The sequence below is a fragment of the Physella acuta genome, unplaced genomic scaffold (assembly GCF_028476545.2).
Source record: "Physella acuta isolate Inbredline_101_S28 unplaced genomic scaffold, ASM2847654v3 ptg000187l, whole genome shotgun sequence".
Taxonomy (NCBI): domain Eukaryota; kingdom Metazoa; phylum Mollusca; class Gastropoda; family Physidae; genus Physella; species Physella acuta.
The window spans coordinates 1,120,189-1,138,015 of NW_026731706.1; the positions used below are offsets into that span (position 1 = coordinate 1,120,189).

General features: G+C 32.4%; 1 protein-coding gene across 1 annotated transcript in view; it reads right to left on the reverse strand.

The window, feature by feature from the left end:
• Positions 1-17,827, reverse strand: part of LOC131936790 (NBAS subunit of NRZ tethering complex) — a 34,941-nt gene that overhangs the window by 7,878 nt on the left and 9,236 nt on the right. The window contains exons 24-51 of the mRNA XM_059293862.1: positions 17,491-17,559; positions 17,235-17,364; positions 16,625-16,759; positions 15,727-15,900; positions 14,976-15,049; positions 14,073-14,132; positions 13,889-13,957; positions 13,352-13,415; positions 13,044-13,102; positions 10,984-11,086; positions 10,684-10,738; positions 9,214-9,382; positions 8,992-9,104; positions 7,778-7,857; positions 7,550-7,645; positions 7,234-7,355; positions 6,911-6,998; positions 6,131-6,463; positions 5,305-5,428; positions 4,653-4,729; positions 4,180-4,480; positions 3,041-3,107; positions 2,821-2,931; positions 2,252-2,496; positions 1,379-1,497; positions 1,030-1,128; positions 788-901; positions 316-410 (exon numbers count right to left, since the gene is read on the reverse strand). Coding sequence (XP_059149845.1) covers positions 316-410; positions 788-901; positions 1,030-1,128; positions 1,379-1,497; positions 2,252-2,496; positions 2,821-2,931; positions 3,041-3,107; positions 4,180-4,480; positions 4,653-4,729; positions 5,305-5,428; positions 6,131-6,463; positions 6,911-6,998; positions 7,234-7,355; positions 7,550-7,645; positions 7,778-7,857; positions 8,992-9,104; positions 9,214-9,382; positions 10,684-10,738; positions 10,984-11,086; positions 13,044-13,102; positions 13,352-13,415; positions 13,889-13,957; positions 14,073-14,132; positions 14,976-15,049; positions 15,727-15,900; positions 16,625-16,759; positions 17,235-17,364; positions 17,491-17,559 — 3,345 coding nt within the window. The remainder of the gene's footprint in view (positions 1-315; positions 411-787; positions 902-1,029; positions 1,129-1,378; positions 1,498-2,251; positions 2,497-2,820; positions 2,932-3,040; positions 3,108-4,179; positions 4,481-4,652; positions 4,730-5,304; positions 5,429-6,130; positions 6,464-6,910; positions 6,999-7,233; positions 7,356-7,549; positions 7,646-7,777; positions 7,858-8,991; positions 9,105-9,213; positions 9,383-10,683; positions 10,739-10,983; positions 11,087-13,043; positions 13,103-13,351; positions 13,416-13,888; positions 13,958-14,072; positions 14,133-14,975; positions 15,050-15,726; positions 15,901-16,624; positions 16,760-17,234; positions 17,365-17,490; positions 17,560-17,827) is intronic.

Below are 17,827 nucleotides of genomic sequence, written 5' to 3' on the forward strand. Positions count from 1 at the left end.
TTAACTGCTCTGTGTTTTATGGTTTACAAACTCTTATAGTATAGTGGCTAAACATTAAAAACAGATAATAACACAGTCATGACAAAGAAAGCACAGAAAAAAAAATGGTATTATAAAGACAAATCACATTAAATAACTTTTAATGAATGTTAAAAGTACAAGGAAGTATTTAAAATATTCTATTAATCCTTAAAATAAATAGATTCTAAAAACATAAGAATATGTGGATATAATCTTCGTGAGGTTTCACTATTATGTTAAGCAGTGCAAGAGTGCAAATAGAATGCAAGTTCAAGAGATTATTTTAAAAATTACCCATTGGTATCCAGTTTTTCCTTTTTTGAGCCACAATTTTTTCTAGAAACTGCTACAGCTCTTTTGCTAATTTCTTCACGACAAGGCAAATCAAGCTGTAATAAATTGAATGTGCACAACCCTCAGTACAGAAACTTAACAAGACTTTATAATAACACCTTATAGGAAGCTTGTGATGAGAAAATAAGTATTGAATACAATTTTAGTGTACAACCCTCAGATCAGAAACTTAACAAGACGTTATAATAACACCTTATAGGAAGTTTGTGATGAGAAAATAAGTAGTGAATAGACTTGTGGTATCTGGCAGATGTGATAGTAAACACTAATGCTTCAAAGTTGACCACCTGGTGTAGCCAGAAGTGATTTCTTTCCTCCATACACTAATCTATCTGTTCCTTTCTAAAACCATCATGTCCAGGATTCTTATTTATAGTTAGATAGAAATGCTGTGGTCCTATACACCACTTACAGTTTTTCTTGATGATGCTGTGAAAACAAGTGAGTCAATCAACCAGAGAAGATCATCAGGACGAAGCTTTTGAATATGTTCCCCAATAGATTCATAGCGACGTATCCAATCATCCTAAACATTAGATAACAAGACATTAAGGAAGCAGTGCCATAAGTGTATACACACAACACAAATACACTGAACATTGATGAAGACATAAAACACAAAGATGTAGAACTAGAGCACAAAGACAGGCCTACCATGTTACTTGGGGAGGATTTCTTGGACCCATCCCCCATCCAGAAGACTTGAGATGCCCAGCAGCTGTACACAGAGCCTGGGTGAAGAAAGCCTCCTTTCTAAAATAAAAAAATTAATAGCTATACATCAAACAATAAATGCTATAAATTAAAAAAAAAGCTATGACTGTTTTTTTAAGCAAATTTAAATTAACAAGTGACTCTTAAAGTTGCCAGTAACAATTTGACAATGACAACAGAAATATATCTTACTAAGTAGTTGTAAAGTGTTTTCTCCAAATTTGTATCACCTTTGTTCCTATTATTATTTTTAACATTATTGTTTTTATAGTAGCTTAAAAGTTCTCACTTTATTAGGTATCTGTGAGGCCAGTTTGGCTAAAGTATTTATGTTGTTTGCTGTTAAACAAGGCTGCAGCACTTCTAGTGGATCTGCGTTGGCATCAATTAATTTTTTGTAATCCAGATCTGAAACATATCAATACAAAAATATTTAGTTAACATACTTAGTGAGACAATAAGGTCAAGGGGTGGGCTAGAAGAGAGACTTGATATAAAATCAGGTTTCAATATGAGCCGATGAACAAAACCTAAAACAATTCATTTTAAAGCCATACAAGTGTAATTAATAATGCACTATTCTTCAACAAGCAGTGTAAATGCACCAAGTGAGATATAAACATCACATAATGGATGATTTACTGATGTGATGGGACTAGGGAAATCTTCAATCCTGTATGGCTAAAATGTTTGTAATTATCTGATGTTATTAGTGTATCATTCTGTGTCATCATAGGACTGAATCAAAAACAAAATATAAGGTGGAAATTAAGGCTTGCCACAAGTTATTTTATGGGATGGCATGGATGAGTGGTAGAGCACATGACTTGAGTTTTGTGTGTAGCATGTCTTTGGGTTCTTCAAGGATAACAGGCCTAAGGTAGGGGATTGTAATGGTGATTGGGTATAGTGCTGACAACACAATTGTTACAAGTCAGCAGCTTTTTTCTCTCAAGTCAAATACGTCAAAATCGAAGGGTAAAAAGAGATATACTTTTAATATTTAGTTTCAGCTAAACTATGGAAATTATATGAACAACAATTAATAACTGTTTGAGAGAAATATATTTTAATACAAAGGTTGTTAAGAGATTGTAAAAATAATTTGTTTTCTTTAAAATTAAACACTAAACAAATATTTCTTGATTACAAATGTACTCACTAGGACAGGAGGATTTGAATTTCTTTAACAGCGCTGCATGTTTTGCTGGAGGCAGCCCAGAGATAAGTTTATCTTCAACTGATTCAACCAAAGTAAAAAAGTAGCACAGGCTTTTCAGATCTGTTCCAGCCAGTGTGGGGTAAACTTGGGTGGTCATTCTATCACAGAACTCAGACATCTGGCCCTTCAGTGTGGGCAGTATGTCAAGTTTGGTTACTCTCATCTGAAGATCTTCTAATGATAAACTGTAAGTATATCATGTCAACTGGTTTTACGTAAGTTATAGAGAAATTTTCAAGAATAATAATTTTCTTTATGCCTAATTTTGAAGCCCTAACAATTATGTGTGGATAATCATAAAGAATAATGTACTTATGATTGGAGTTACTTAAGATTATTATTTTATCACAATAAAATTAATAAAAAAAAGTAATCTTGAAAAATGTTATTATTCACCAGTTAATCCAGCTTATACTTGAGTATAAATGTTAAACAAGTTTTTTTTTATGTTTCAAAACATTTAAACTGTTAATTCTGTTTAAATTAGTTTACAATTGTATTTTCCTTACCCACTGTCAGAGAAAAGATATTCAAGATGGCACATGTACACATCCCACATATTCATGTCATAACGCTGGGCAAGAGACAGGGCAATGTTGTAGACTTCATCATCCAGATTCCTGCAGGAGTAGAATATAAGGGAAATACCCTTTTTGTTAACAATTTCACAAGTTCACAGTTATAATGTTCACAAATATTTTTAAATACTAAAGCAGAAGAAAAACTTACATTGCTAGTCCAAAAATAGTTTCTTTCTTGTATTCACTGTCCTCAGAAAATCTAATCACATTGACTCCTTTAACATTGGTAAAAACAAAGAAAACTTAAGAATCATAATACCAAATAAACATTGAAATAAATGATTAAAATCAACAACTTATTTTATACAAGTGACAGGAAATTTATATAAATGGACATTTTCATTTTGCATATATTTTACCATTTCTTTGAACTCATTTCTTTTTCTTCTTCTTCTTTGTTCTTAATTCTAGCATGGGAAGGGACTCCCTCCAACACAATTAAATATTTCATGTCAAATTGTTATGTGCCAAATTTCAGCCTGCTTTTCTTTTTGGATTTGCTTGTATAGGTTTTGTGAAAATATCGATGTTTTAAGAAAAATTCAACTGCAATTTTGAGATGGTTGTAGGTGGAGGTGTGATGTCATTTTAGGGAGGGGGGGGGGGGGGGGGGGGGGTGTCTAGCTTTTTGTGACGATGTGTGACAGAGGGTAGAGGGGAGGTAAAAATCGTCAAAAAAAGCTTGATGTCATTTATGAATGACCTCCAACCAAGCAGTTGTTTGATTTTTGAGTTGTCTCTCCTAGAAAAGTTACTGTCTCCAGCTGTTGAAGCATCATTTGCCCAGGGGTTCAAACTTTTCGGTTCAGCAACCATGAGCTTAACCGATCCGACCATGCCAACCTCCTGTACTCATTATATTTCTTCATTAACATTATTTAAGTAGATATATAACAATGTATCAACGATTGAAGACTGGATATTGTAAGAAGAAGACCATTCTGTATTTGTCAGGGATATCTGGTCTCCAGAAATTTGCATAATGACCTTGCTGGGATCACAATTACACTAAATGAGAGTCTGGATCTAATGTTGCAGACTCAGATGGGAATACATACCATAAATGATGCTTTTGATAATATATATTTCTGAAACTCTAAAATTTACAAACATTGACATTCTGAAAAAAATAGGATGTTTTTCCGTGCCAGAAAACATGATGCATAGCTAAATTTCCCAAAAACTATTCAAGGGTTTTAAAAATTATTTTACTATAAAAATAAGATTTAAAAAAAAAATAACAGGAATAGTTATAACTGAGTGCGGTTTTAAAGCTTATTTCTTTACCTTTACCAAGACTTTGTAGCATGCATGCTTGATTATAGTCTTCCAGCATCTCTTGATAAGACTTGAGTTTGACAACAAATGAATTCACCTCAGCCGGCCAGTCAGTGCCAGTACAGGTAGATATGAAATCAAAGACTCGGCTGATTACTTTAGAGGGGGTTTGTCTATACAGGGCATACACATGGGATGAGGTGAGAGGTTGCAGGGTGTTGTAAATTTGAATAGCATAGTAATACACAGCCAGCTGTAAGGAAATGTCTGTACTTGGGAAGTCCTCAAAACAACAGCTCACATCTTGGCTCTGAAAATTCAGTTTTTTTTTTTGTTATTTATTGTACAAATTAAAGTTTGTTATACAGACAGAGTTGTAATCTAGTATTACATTTATACCAATTAATATTTTAATAAATATCTAAATTAATGACATTAATTTATCAGAAGTTTTGCAGAAATCAACAACATTTTTCAACTACCTTTGAGGTGGCCAAAAGAAAAGCTAGGCCCAGAGTAGCATCTGTATAAATAGTTTGTTTGGCAAGCTCTAATAGAACTGCAAGAGAAACAAGATAAAATGTTAGATGATTGAGAAGTTAAACCTAAAACTTTTCAAAGTCTTGGTCCTTTAGGTATCCAAAATCTCAGTTTGGCCAAAAAGGAATTGTGATTAGGCTAAAATTAAAACAAAAAACATCAAGTAATTGAAGCATGATATAAGTTTTCTACACATAAATAACCATGCTCATATTATATATTTTAAATAATAATAATAAGGCTAATTGTGATATGAACTCTCCATGCACAGCCAGTTTTTCAACAAATAACTATCTTCAATAGCAGCACATTCATGGTGCCCAGGATAAATAAATTTTAATGGCTTTCTCAGTCCTGATTTCTTTTTTAAACTGCAAATTGAAAATTTAAAAAATCTAAGCTTGCAAATGAGGAAATTGAAAACAATTTAGGCCATCGAAGCTAGAGTTCCTGGACAACTTATAAAAGTAGCTCCTCTGTACTGGTTCAAATAACATAGGATGGTTAAAACTACTGTAACTAGGATGGTTAAAACTACTGTAATGGTTAAAACTACTGTAACTAGGATGGTTGAAACTACTGTAACTAGCCAACCTTCTGATGCAGGCTGCTGCTTTAATCCACATGTCAGCATTTCATCCAGCTTTGCAGTTCGTAATATTTTAGCACTCAGACCAGGCTCATCCCCACTCTGACAGGAAGCAAAGTCTACAGATTTCTAGATGACAAAAATAGTGGATTACTTTCTACATCTAAAGTTTTTGGTGAATACTTATAGGAAGGAGGAAATAAAAGACCCAGAGAAATATGGAGCAAAGTCTACAGATTTCTAGAAGACAAAAATAGTGGATTACTTTATACATCTCAAGTTTTTGGTGAACACTTATAGACAGGAGGAAATAAAAGGCCCAGAGAAGTATGGAGAACAACTAGGATTGTGAGTTAAGCCTGACTTTTTCAACTATTAATGTTTTCAGAAAATTTCAGGTTTAATCCATAGTTTAAGGTTAACTTTAAAAAAAGAACAGGATTCCCATATTTTCTAGTCAATTCTTTTGAAGTTTAAAGATCAATTTCAATCATATTATTACACACCTAATTTTTTGTGGGTGTTTATAATTTATTGGCGGTTTTTTCACTTCTTTTCTATAGGCATTTTTCTTGTTTTTGGACTGTGACAATTGTTTTTACACTGTTGTTCATCCTTTTAGGTTTATTTGTTAGCTAGGTTCTATTTTAGGTGTGTAGCCGTCAGTCAACAAACAGAACAATAGAAAACTACATACATGATAATGGAACCTAATAATAGAAATGTATGCGCTATAAGATTAATTCTGCTATTAAGATGCATTTGTTGTTAATTTGTTTTATTTATTTTTTAAACTTCATGTGCTACTGAGCGGCAGAAGAAAAGACCTACCACATCTTCATAGCAGTGTTCAATAATCCCAGCATAAAAAGGATGGCACCCCTGCTTCTGCAGGCCATAATTTCCCAGGCCTCCATCGTTCACCGTGTGAGGTTTGTTGGGCCCACCTTGTAGCACAGAATGTTTGAGGCTCTTGACGGCATTGTGCAGCCACTTGGTGTCAGTGATGGAGGAGAGAACTGCTGTGGTGGTCTGCTTGGTAGAGGATAAGATCTGCTGGGTCTGCTTGATGGCAGCATGGGCAGAGAATGGGCTCTCTCTGCTGTCTGGACTGTCCAGGTGAGGCTCTTTAGACACCACTTTACTCACTTGCTCATACAGGATCTGGACAGATACAAAGAATAAACATTTAGAATAAACCATCAAGAGAAGCAAAGTGTTTTTAAGTGTATCTAGAATGGTGGTGTGGTTGGTGAGCATCGCACCAGGCATTAAGCACATTTCTTTTAAGTCATCTGAAATAGGTTGGGTTTAATTTTATTCTTAGGGGCATCAATGGCAGGCAACTATGCAAATAGTTGTACCATTCAATTTGTCAAAGGTGGATCATTGATCAATATTAGGTAAGAATTTTTGTCATTTTAATAATTAACACAAGTTTAAGCATACAGGGACTGTTTGAAATAAGATGGATAAAAGAATAAAAGTGAATTGACTGTTATTATTTCAGGTAGGTGATGGTGTACTTGTGCCATAAGAGATAGTTATCTTAATATATATTGCTACAAGTGTGGTGAAAAATTCACATAAAGAATGAGAAAAAATAGTTACCTGTGTTTCTAACAAGCATCTTGCTTGAAGTACAGGAAGTATTTTATCTTTACTACAGTATGTCATTGCAAATGAAAGAAGTTTGGCCCTGTGAATATATTACTAATTTGTTGAAAAAAGCATTGTTGCTGGTATAAACCGAAAAGTCTTAAATTTTTTTATAAAAGAAAATTTATAGAAATGTTAATATAAGTTAAACAAATGTTTTTACCGAACAAAATAATTACTACAACTAAATTCATCAATATAGTAAAACTCTATATTTTAAATAAAATTAAAATAAAAACACTTTCACACAACACAAAATGTATGAAATATCTTACTTGGCAACAATATTTCTGAAACCTTCCTGTTCAGCAAGTCGAACACAAATACTCCATGCACTGCTGTGACAAAGACTGATAAGCCTTTCACAACACTGATAAGCAAATTCATAATCCAAAGCCTGATAAAAAAATATTTATTTGATAGTTTAAAACAAAATTTAAAAAGCAGTAAGTTTTTTAAAAATACTTTGTTTTGCTTGACAAAATAAATTAAAATTTTCCAGAAAATTTTTATCTTTTTAAAAATATCATTTAAAGATTTTCAAATATAGCTAACTAAATATCTACTATTTAAAAAACCCAGTAGAATTACATTAACAGCAGCATCTGCTGCCATCTGTAGTATTTGGCCCTCCAGTTCCTGGGGATCTTTGCAATATATACCAAGGAGTTGTCCTAAACGAAGCAACTAGAATGATAGAAGGAAATAGTTCTGTTTTTTTATCATTATTAAAGAATTATTTTTTTTAAAACATAATACTTTTTCAGCAAGAATTTATATATAAGTATTGAAGGTACTTAGATATTAACTAAAACCTACTCGTTGTGTTTGTTTATAGCTGGTGGGTTTTGTTGTCACAGCAGTCTTTACAAGTTCCATTCTATTCTTACACAGACGCACTGTCAAAAGATGTATACATAATTTTTTTAATACTTGGTGAACTGATGACATTTTTTAATATGATGGTTGTTTGGTCTATGAAAATAAGTGTGCACTGCTTTAGAGTAGCCTGTTGCTTGACCTACTTCTTTTACTGTAGTCATGGTAATCATGGCTGCCGAAAACGATGATACAGTGATTCCGTTTTTTAACAATGTTTCACTGTCATTTCAGAATTATATACTTAAAATCGTTATTTTTGCATCGTTTTCAACAATACCAATCTAGTTTTTACACTGGAAGCATATTGTTTGATGCAAATTTGCCATTTGTACACTTTTTTGGTCTAATTGCTGAGAAAATCGAGCAGAACATAATAAAAGTAAAAAAAAATGTGAATTGCTATATTAATATTGTTGTGATTTTACTCAAGAATATAGAAAATTATATATTATGTCCTACTAAGCTAATTACATTAATTAAAAAAAAATGCAGGGTAAAAGCAAAACCTTCAAAACATAACTTGATCGAGACAATAGCTAACTAAGCCCGCCCATTTAGTCCGCCGTTTATTGGAATGGGAAGAAATCTAGCAGACGACACATTTCTGCTGAATGGCAGTGAATGGTAAATCGAGTCACAACAACAATCCTTAAAAACGAACCCACTGTATCCCTGAGTATCAGTCATATCATTGTAGCTATTTAAAAACTATTTCTAGGCTAACGATTAATTTTGATAATTAAAATTGGTATCAAATTAAAGGTAAATAAATGAAGTTTTTAATTAAGTCATCTTGAACAATAATGAAGTTTTAAATCTTAGGCGACACCCTACTTTATAGTTAGAGAAATATATTTTTGTTTGTCGATTTAGATGAGCGATTGCAAGCCGGTCATTCTGATATACAGCATGCTAGGCTAGGTCGCTTAGTTAAGAATCTACAGGCATGTTTTATGGAGGGCATTTTTCTGTAAATTTATATTTTTCCAGGCACACATACCTTCTTCAAATGCACTAACATGTATGAAAATGTCAATTAACAGTTAAAAGATAATGGTATTAGGTAAATAAGATGTTAATGTATAGAAATAAAAAATAATCGGGAAAAAAATAAATCAAGCTGAGTACGGTGTTGTAGCCCCTTAACTCACCTTGCAGTGGAAGAACAGCTACACCAAATTCATCCAACAAAGCAAGGGAAGCAATCAAGTCCAACTCTTCTTGGATTGGTTTTGGCGAGTCAAGGATCAAATTCAAGCATGACCTAAACATTATTTTAAAAACGACATAATAAAAGCATTTTATTAATATAGAATTTTAAAAGGGATACTTAGGTGTATAAAATAGAATAAATAAACGAGTGGAGTACCAACCTGGCAAGGTCCATGCATGAGTCACTGAGATTAGAAGAGGAATCAAAATATTCCTGAGCTGCAGACAGGGATAGATTCACTGCCTTAGCATACGGCACTTTATCAATGCTGAGTCCTTTCTGGGCCTGGTTGTGTTTTGGCTCCCCAGAACTTCTTTCCATAAGCTGACCTTAATTGAAAAATTTATATTTCAAATACATGTCTTGTTCTAATTTCTTCAAATGTATAAATTTGTTAAAGTAGCAAAAACAACAAAAATTGGAATATTTTTAAAAAAAAGCTAGTGATTTTAAATTTTTCAATATGTAATAACTGAAATCCACTATAAGACATAAATTATCTATACATACATTTAAATTCCATTATTTTCTGCAATGTTTAACTAAGTGACCTAGCAAAAATAAAGTTGAACTAATTTTAAATAAACCGGGAGTGATCTCCCCTAAACTTTATCAAATATTCTTATATAACACTATGGGGGGGGGGGGGGGATGGCAACTCGTGATATAAGAGATATTTTTAATCTATTTTTAATTACTTAAACTTTTTAAAATAGAATAGAATCTCGTAGAAAAAAAAAATTGCACACCAAGTAAATGCCAAATATAATGTGAGTAATAGTGCGGAATATTATTAGTACTTTATAAATTCACATGCGTTTTTTGGAGAATTCGGAAATAGCCTAAATTACTACTTCCGGTCAACCAAAGTTACTCAAAATTTGAAAGAAGGCAGAGAATTAGATCTTTTTCTTATATGTGAAATTTCATTTATCTATCTGAAATAGTACTCAAGTTATAGACTTTTGAAAAATTGAAAGTAGAAAAAGTTCCACTTCCAGTTATCCGAAATCGCTGAAAAGTTGATACGGATCTACGAATTAGATATAATACTTATGTATCAAATTTCATCAACATAGCTGTACCGGTACTCAAGACACACACATACACAGACATACGGACAAGATTGCAAAACTATGTTTTTCTGACTCAGGGAGGTGTAAAACGTCCCGATTTACAAAAACCTGGATTTATTTTTTTTGTTTGCACGATTACAATACTTTCTCTATACTTTACGAGAAAGTCTTCTTCTTCTTCGTTCTTAATTTTTAGTGTTGGAAGGGAGCGAGCCATATCTGCCAGGGTGTTTGAATCAAGACTAGTTTCGAATTTATCAACCATGAGCGTTTGCTGACTCGACCACGCCTCCATCACAATTAAGGATTACGTGTAAACTGGTTATGCGCCGTTGAGGCCATTGACTCCGATTTCAGCCTGCTTTTCATTTTGGATTTGCTTCCATAGCCTTTGTCCAACCAAGAACAAACTACAAGGCAACAATTGTTTGATTTTGGAGTTGTCTCTCCTAGACGAGTGGCTGTCCCCAGCTAACGAGCCTCATCTGCCCGAGAAAGTAAAAATGTACATGTTTTTGATAGATTAACTGAATAATCATCTAATGAAAAACTACCTGCTAGCCTAATTGTCTCTTGAAGGCCTGAACACATTAAACTTTCCACAAATACCTGCACAATTTTAAAATACACAAGCTTGTTAAAAATCATATTGAACATCCAGATTTATTACTGTTGACTAAAAGTATTAATTTTAAAAAATGCTAGCTATGTCTAGAGCTGTTAAAAATTACTTTAAAAATAAGAAGACATCTAAAGCTATCAATAAACTATTCAAATAAGAGAAATAGTTCTAGTGTTGAAGTAATAATTGAAACAATAGTTTAAAAAATATAATCACAACAATAGTAAGAGACCTCTTGACATAAAGCTGGGGAAATACAGTTATAGACTTGACTTTGAAGAGTCAACACATCCTCATCTAGTTTACGCCATTCTAATTCATTTAGTGGGATGGATCTGTGGATGTAAAGATATTTATCTGACACAGCTGAGATTCACTAATTTAATAAAATCAGATAATTTGTATAGTGCTCTTGCAATTAAACAAATGCTAGTCACTATGTAAACATCTGCCATGTTGAGAACCACATTTTAAATGGTGGTCTGCACTGTGAAAGGTTGTTGAACTTGAAGTGGAAGTTTGAAAGGAATTTCTTTATTTTGACTGCCAAAATATTGAATCACATCAAGGTGAAAGAGATTGACAGTTAACAGTAGGTAGACACTGTCAATTTCTAGCAAATATTTATAGCAGCAATGTGGGTGAAGCAATTGCAAACAGATTATGAATATCTTTTCCACTTTGTTTTAGATAAGAAAAGAAAACATTATGTAAATTAAGCAGATCTACAAACCTAGTGAAAAAGTCTAATAGAAGACGATTCTTAATTGAATATGACATACATATATTTTAGCCTTTACTAATAAACCCAAAGTCAAAATACAGTCAATTTGATTGATTAACTTATCAAGCAAACAAAAGTATTGTTACTAGGCAGACACAGAATCTGATAATTAATTAGTAGTGGGCTTTCATGATGTATTTTTAAAAAAATGTGTATGCGATAGACCAGTTTAATTTAAAAAAAAAAATTCTAATTAACATTAAATATTTTAAATGAAGAGGGCAATCCTTTAATAGATGATGTAGTGACAAATTGTTGCGCATTGATTAATCTTTGTTCATCTTTTGTGCATTTATCTGAATGTAAAACTGCATTCACATAAATAAAACTGGGTTTTAAAAAATAGTTACATCTAGTTCATTTAAAAAAATGTTTTATTTAATTGTTGCCAGTTAACATATTGTCAAGCTGAGAGTCTTTAAAGGTTCTTATTGTTCAGAATGTTTAAACAGTCCAGTTTAAAAAAAAATTCGGATGTGTCCCTATGTTGTTTTCCTACATGATCACGACATAATCTGTTTGATGCTGTTGCAGCTAGCTTGCATTTTTTAAAGCATAGATGCATCCTGCCCATTGGCAAAACCAGTCCTTTGTACATGACTGATCTTTCATTGGGGCTTCAATAGCCTTTAGCGTGTTCACATTTAAATCTATGTCCCCAATGTAAAGTTCTCCCTACTGCAGTTAACTGATGGCTGATGGAGGACTTATTTTAGCTAAGTCTTTCAGAAATCTTTGTCTTGTGGTGCAGATTAAATTTTTTTTTACCAAAGGCTAGTCCTGATAATTTTGCAAATGGCTGCTTGCCTGACTTCTTTGCTTTCAGGATATCAAAATCTATTTCTGCCACCCCCAGATTATAAGACTTTTTGTAGTGAGGGATGGAGAAACCAATCACAACTTTTTTGAGTAGTTGATTGATGAAAACTCACTCCATATTTTCCATCTATGGCAAATAGCCGGGCCCCTATGTTAGAACACAATTCTCCTATCACATGATTTTGGTCACATTATTGCAAGATGATTATTTTACAAAAGATACTATAGGCCTAAACCTTATGATCAACCAGGATAAAAATAGATTAACTATGTAAGTAAATTTTATAAAGCATCCCATCCACAATGGTTTTGCTTGCCTGATTAATTCAGTCTTAACCAACTTAATACAGATTTCAATAAAGAAAACAGTTTAGGGGCAATGTTAACTGTATCCAAAATGTGGTTCTGAAAAATGGAATTTACCACCTAGTATCTTTATGACATCTGTCAGTTTGCTACTTCCAAAACACCATTTTCTTTAAATTACAAAAAAGTCTGCACCCAAGAATAAATAATTAAAAACAATTGCAATGCCAAAACCAATACAATGAAGCATATAAAAATTACTATATTTAACAAATAAAAATTACAAATAAATAACATATACAAATAGTATTTAAAATAAATAATGCAGTGATATACAAGTACTAATTACATGTACATAATATTGCGATACTAATTATATCTACCTTTTACTGGCTAGTCTTGTCAGTTTAATAATCAAAGACTTGGATATCGATGGATCACCCTGCAAAACAAAATGCCAAATTATATAGGATTCATCAACTAAATTTGATGTTCCCAAGTTAACTAGTTGGTACAAACATTACATTTAATACATGAGACAATTCGATGTTAGCTAAATGCAAGTAAAGGGAATGGTTTGATTGAGAGGCTGAATGCATGAGTCCACCCTGCTTGGTTGGGTACCTGACTTGAGCTAAGGAAAGTAATGGCAGGAGGGCTGAGTTCATGGAAACAGATGGACTCTACATACCTCAGACAATTTGATGTTTGCTATAGTCATCTTCATGCCATAATCCTGGAAAATTCTTGCAGCACTGCAGACATAACATCATTGTATTCTTAAGTCGATGACTAAAATGTTGAATTAATTTAAACCTATTACAAGACTATTTGTTTTGGAAATTGAAAAACAATTAAAGCTTAACCATATATTGCCAATCAAAATGATTTTATTATATCAGATTGCATATTGTCTTTAAAAAACTCTATATTCTGTAATTGTAATTACAAACTGTTTGTCCTTTTCTCTTTCAAATTTTTGACAGTTTTAATTCTTATATTGATTAGTTTCTGCTTTTTACAAGTAAAAAAAAACAAACATCAATTTTTACCCATCTGGAACATACATTAGGCAATATTGGGTCAATACATTCCATTTCTAACTATTTCTTTGTAAAAAAAAATGTTTTAAGTATATAAAGATATAATTTGAGAGCTGAAATATAATATTTCTAACAAAAAATTAAATTTTATTAGAAAAGAAAATGAATCTAAAAAGCTTCCTTACTGTACATGGTGATCTAATTTATCCACTTGTTTATGTAGCAGCAAACATTCTGGAGAATCTTTAAAGGAGCTTTAAACAAAAAAAGAATCACTTTTATACACGCGTTAAGCTCAAGTATAATACAGCAACTAAAATAGATCTCCACTTTATACATCAATCGATGTGATAAAACTCATTGACTTACCCACTGCCATAGCTGTGAAGACATTCAAGGATCCGCATTATAAGCTCCAGCTGATCATCCCTGTAAAACAAAAACATGAGGTACATTAGGGATCATGCACAATTTATATTAAACTGACTGGACAATGGGGAATAAAACTGACCATCCTTACAGAAACATGAGGTACATCTCATTAGGGATCATGCACAATTTATATTAAACTGACTGGACAATGGGGAATAAAACTGACCATCCTTACAGAACAGAAACATGAGGTACATCTCTTTAGGGATCATACACAATTTATATTAATATAAAACCATCCTTACAGAACAGAAGCACAAGTTACATGTCATTAGGGACCATGCATAATTTATATTACATTGACTGGGAGATTGAGAATAAAGCTGACCAGAGGTCATATTTCCTTATTTAAATAACAATTTTTTTTAGAAAACCGAGGTGAATTTTCAAAATGTTTTTGTGTATGCATTGTACATTTAGATAAACCTTAATAGTTCACTTGGCCATATGTGATAAGTGCTAAATGATTTTTTTAATATAAAGAACTGAATATAAGTTAAAAAGGTTTTGCAATTGTTTGTAAAAGAGAAGAATCTTTCTCTAAAATTGTGAGATCCCCATAATTTAGTTTTTTAATTTATTTTTTGTAAGAAACAAATTGTATTAGTTGCAAAAGGGTTACTAAAAAAAATGCCCTTTCTTTTTGTTTATACTGAGTGCACAATTATTTCGGAAACTAACATGGCTGGTCACTAAAGTGGACTGTTGTTGCAAATAACTTGTATAAGTCTTGTACTAACACTTAAAGTAGATTTATCATCAGGCTACACAATAGTATGTGCTGATTAATGTAAAAGGTTAGATATTTTATGTACAAGCAGATATAGAAATAAACTTTGCCTTTCACAGCAGTAAATTGCATCCAATCCAAGGGACAAAACTTCATCCTGTGACTTTATCACACGCTGAGTATTCTGTAGGATTAAAATGAAAAGTTACAATATAAATCTAAAAAAAAAGCTTATTTTTAAAGTAAATCATTTGTTATATATTAAGCAAATGCCTCTTGGTCATGTCATTAGCCTCTGTCTATTATGTGGATAAAGACCAATCAATCTGAAATTCTACATTTCACATGAGTTGTTTGTTTCCTAAAATTCAGTCTTTTAAGAAGATGATGAGTAAGTCTCTTCATTCAAGTTAATCTCCAACAGCAGATGTAAGTTATGAGGTTTTGTGCAACTCAAATAACACATTATCAAATACAACAATCACCAAATAATAAATAATGTATTATGAAATAGGTAAATTGGCTTTTCTAGAATTGTAAAGTAACAGTAAGTCAGTACCACATTATATTTCCTGCAAATTTAAGTAGATTAAAATAATCTGCTTGTTTGTTAATGAACTAAATAAATAGGCAAAAGGGTGAAGTAATCGTAGCAATGAATTTGCAAAAATAGGCAGGCTGGTTCATAAACTAGTTCTTGCCTAGCATCATAAAAAGGAAATGCATAAATGTTTACATCGAACAAATTTTGTAAAAAAGTATAATTAAGGAATTAGATTATGAATTATTTAATAATTAACTCAATTTACAATGTGCTTCTCTAGGCATAGTATTAAAGAATCAGCCAGGTTAATTACTCACACTTGGCTTTGATGCTTCAAAAATCTTCAGTACAAATGTCAGGTCATTCTTAGCTTTTGTTAGAACAAAATCTCTCAAAAGTCTGTTGTACGCTCCTGGTTCTTTTTTCTCACAGCGCTGTAGAAATGGAACCATCCATCTGTGCAGATTCTTTATGTACATCTCTTCTGGGGACTGTCAAGCAAACACAACATTACATTAAATAACTAGTACTGTAAATCACCCTTATTAGAATAGAATCTTTTAATCAGTCAGTAACATTTAACATGCTTGATTTTTTAAAATAATAACTAAAATAAATTATTACCATAGTTGGTAATGAAGCATTATAAGAACAAAATAAAATAAACACTTTCAAAATTAATGGTCCATAGAGATAAATTATAGACTTTTCCATAGAATTGTTCAATCATAACATGATGTGGTTGAATAGAAGAACATTTAGCTGCTAGCCCAAAGGGGCCGAGTTCAGATCTCTGTTCGGACTTGTGACTAGGACATCCCTGAGTCCACCCAACTTTAATGGCTACCTAACTTTCATTGGAGAAAGTAAAGGTGGCTGGGTTTAATGCTGACTGCACTATCCCTTCATGTGACGTGGTCAAGAAACATATGCCCGATGGATCAAGTCTAAAGAGGAATCTTCACCTTACTTTTACTTCTCTACCCCATTCTTATTGTAAGAACAAAATAAACAAAAATTCCCAGTGACTAGTGGAGTATTAAGTATGAAACCACTGTTATTTTATTAAGTTCATGATATGGGAAGAGGGAGCTAAAAAAAGCTTCCGATGGACCCTTAAAATGAAAGTGAATATTTTTACACCCCCCCCCCTTTCCCCTCAACCTACCCCCATGACCAATATCTAGCTATTCACCTGATAAAGTCAGTTCTTACCTTGGCCATGATGAGTTCAAGTCTGTCATAATCAGCCATCTCTCTAAGTTGATGCAATTGGAGGGAAGCATCAACCCCACATTCATACACCATCATTTCCATTGTGACAAGGTCATCCAACAGGTCAAGCAAGTTCTAAATTAAAAATAAGTCCCCTCACTGTCAAGTGGTGACTTTAGTGTTACAGATACATTATTAACTCATTAATTACCATTTCAATAACAAAAGAAAAACCTTTTGTGTAACAGCATTTTTAAGCACTGCAGAACACCCATTCAGAGAAAAAGTAAGTTACTTCAGCTTGTCAAATAATTTACCCAAAATATTTTTTTATATTAATAATATAATCCATGATATGGGTTAAAAAATTAAAATTGATGTAATTCCATTTTTAAAAATTGCATAAAACAATTTTTTTTTTCATTCACTTTTCTTTCCGAATTTACAGTGAAAAGTTGCTTGTTTTTTCTTCTTATTATTAATTAATATATATGTATATAAAAATATGAGACATTTTGCAGTGTAAATACTTAAGACAACTGAGGGGAAAATACTTCCAGTAATATAGGGTTAAACAATATGCAAACTTTTTAGACATTTAAACACTTACATCTATTCCCCTTTCAATTCCCAGTTTCACCAACTCAATTGCAAACTCCACTAATCTAGATCGTCTCTCAATCTCACAGGCACGTTCATGGTACCACTCTTGGACCAAATCACAAGTTAAACTAGCAGTCCTAGGAAAGATAGGATACAAAATAAAGATGTGAGCCTAGTAGTGAGCAGGTTTATTCTAAAGATGACATCCAATTTGGAAAAGACAACAGCTTGCATCAACAAAAAAATGTTCGATTTTTATATACCTGTATTTAATACTGATGTCCTTGTACAAGAAGAATGCCTCATCCTCACTCCCTAAATCAATCACTGATCTATTTGAGATATTAGAGAAATGGTAATTGGCATCTTGGTCAGGGTAGGCATAATACAGCATATCATGATTAAAGCAAATATCTTTAATAGTAATTTCTGCACCAGAAATTTCTGCATTTAAGGATGTTTTAGACGTAAAGTTCCAAAAGCAGGTGATATTGCCCTTTAGGTGGGTCAAATTACTCCTCTAGGGGCAGTGTGCTGGAATTATTGAAGGCAGGGGAATAGAAAATTTAGGTACATTTAGAAGTCGTTTGAAAAAATAAA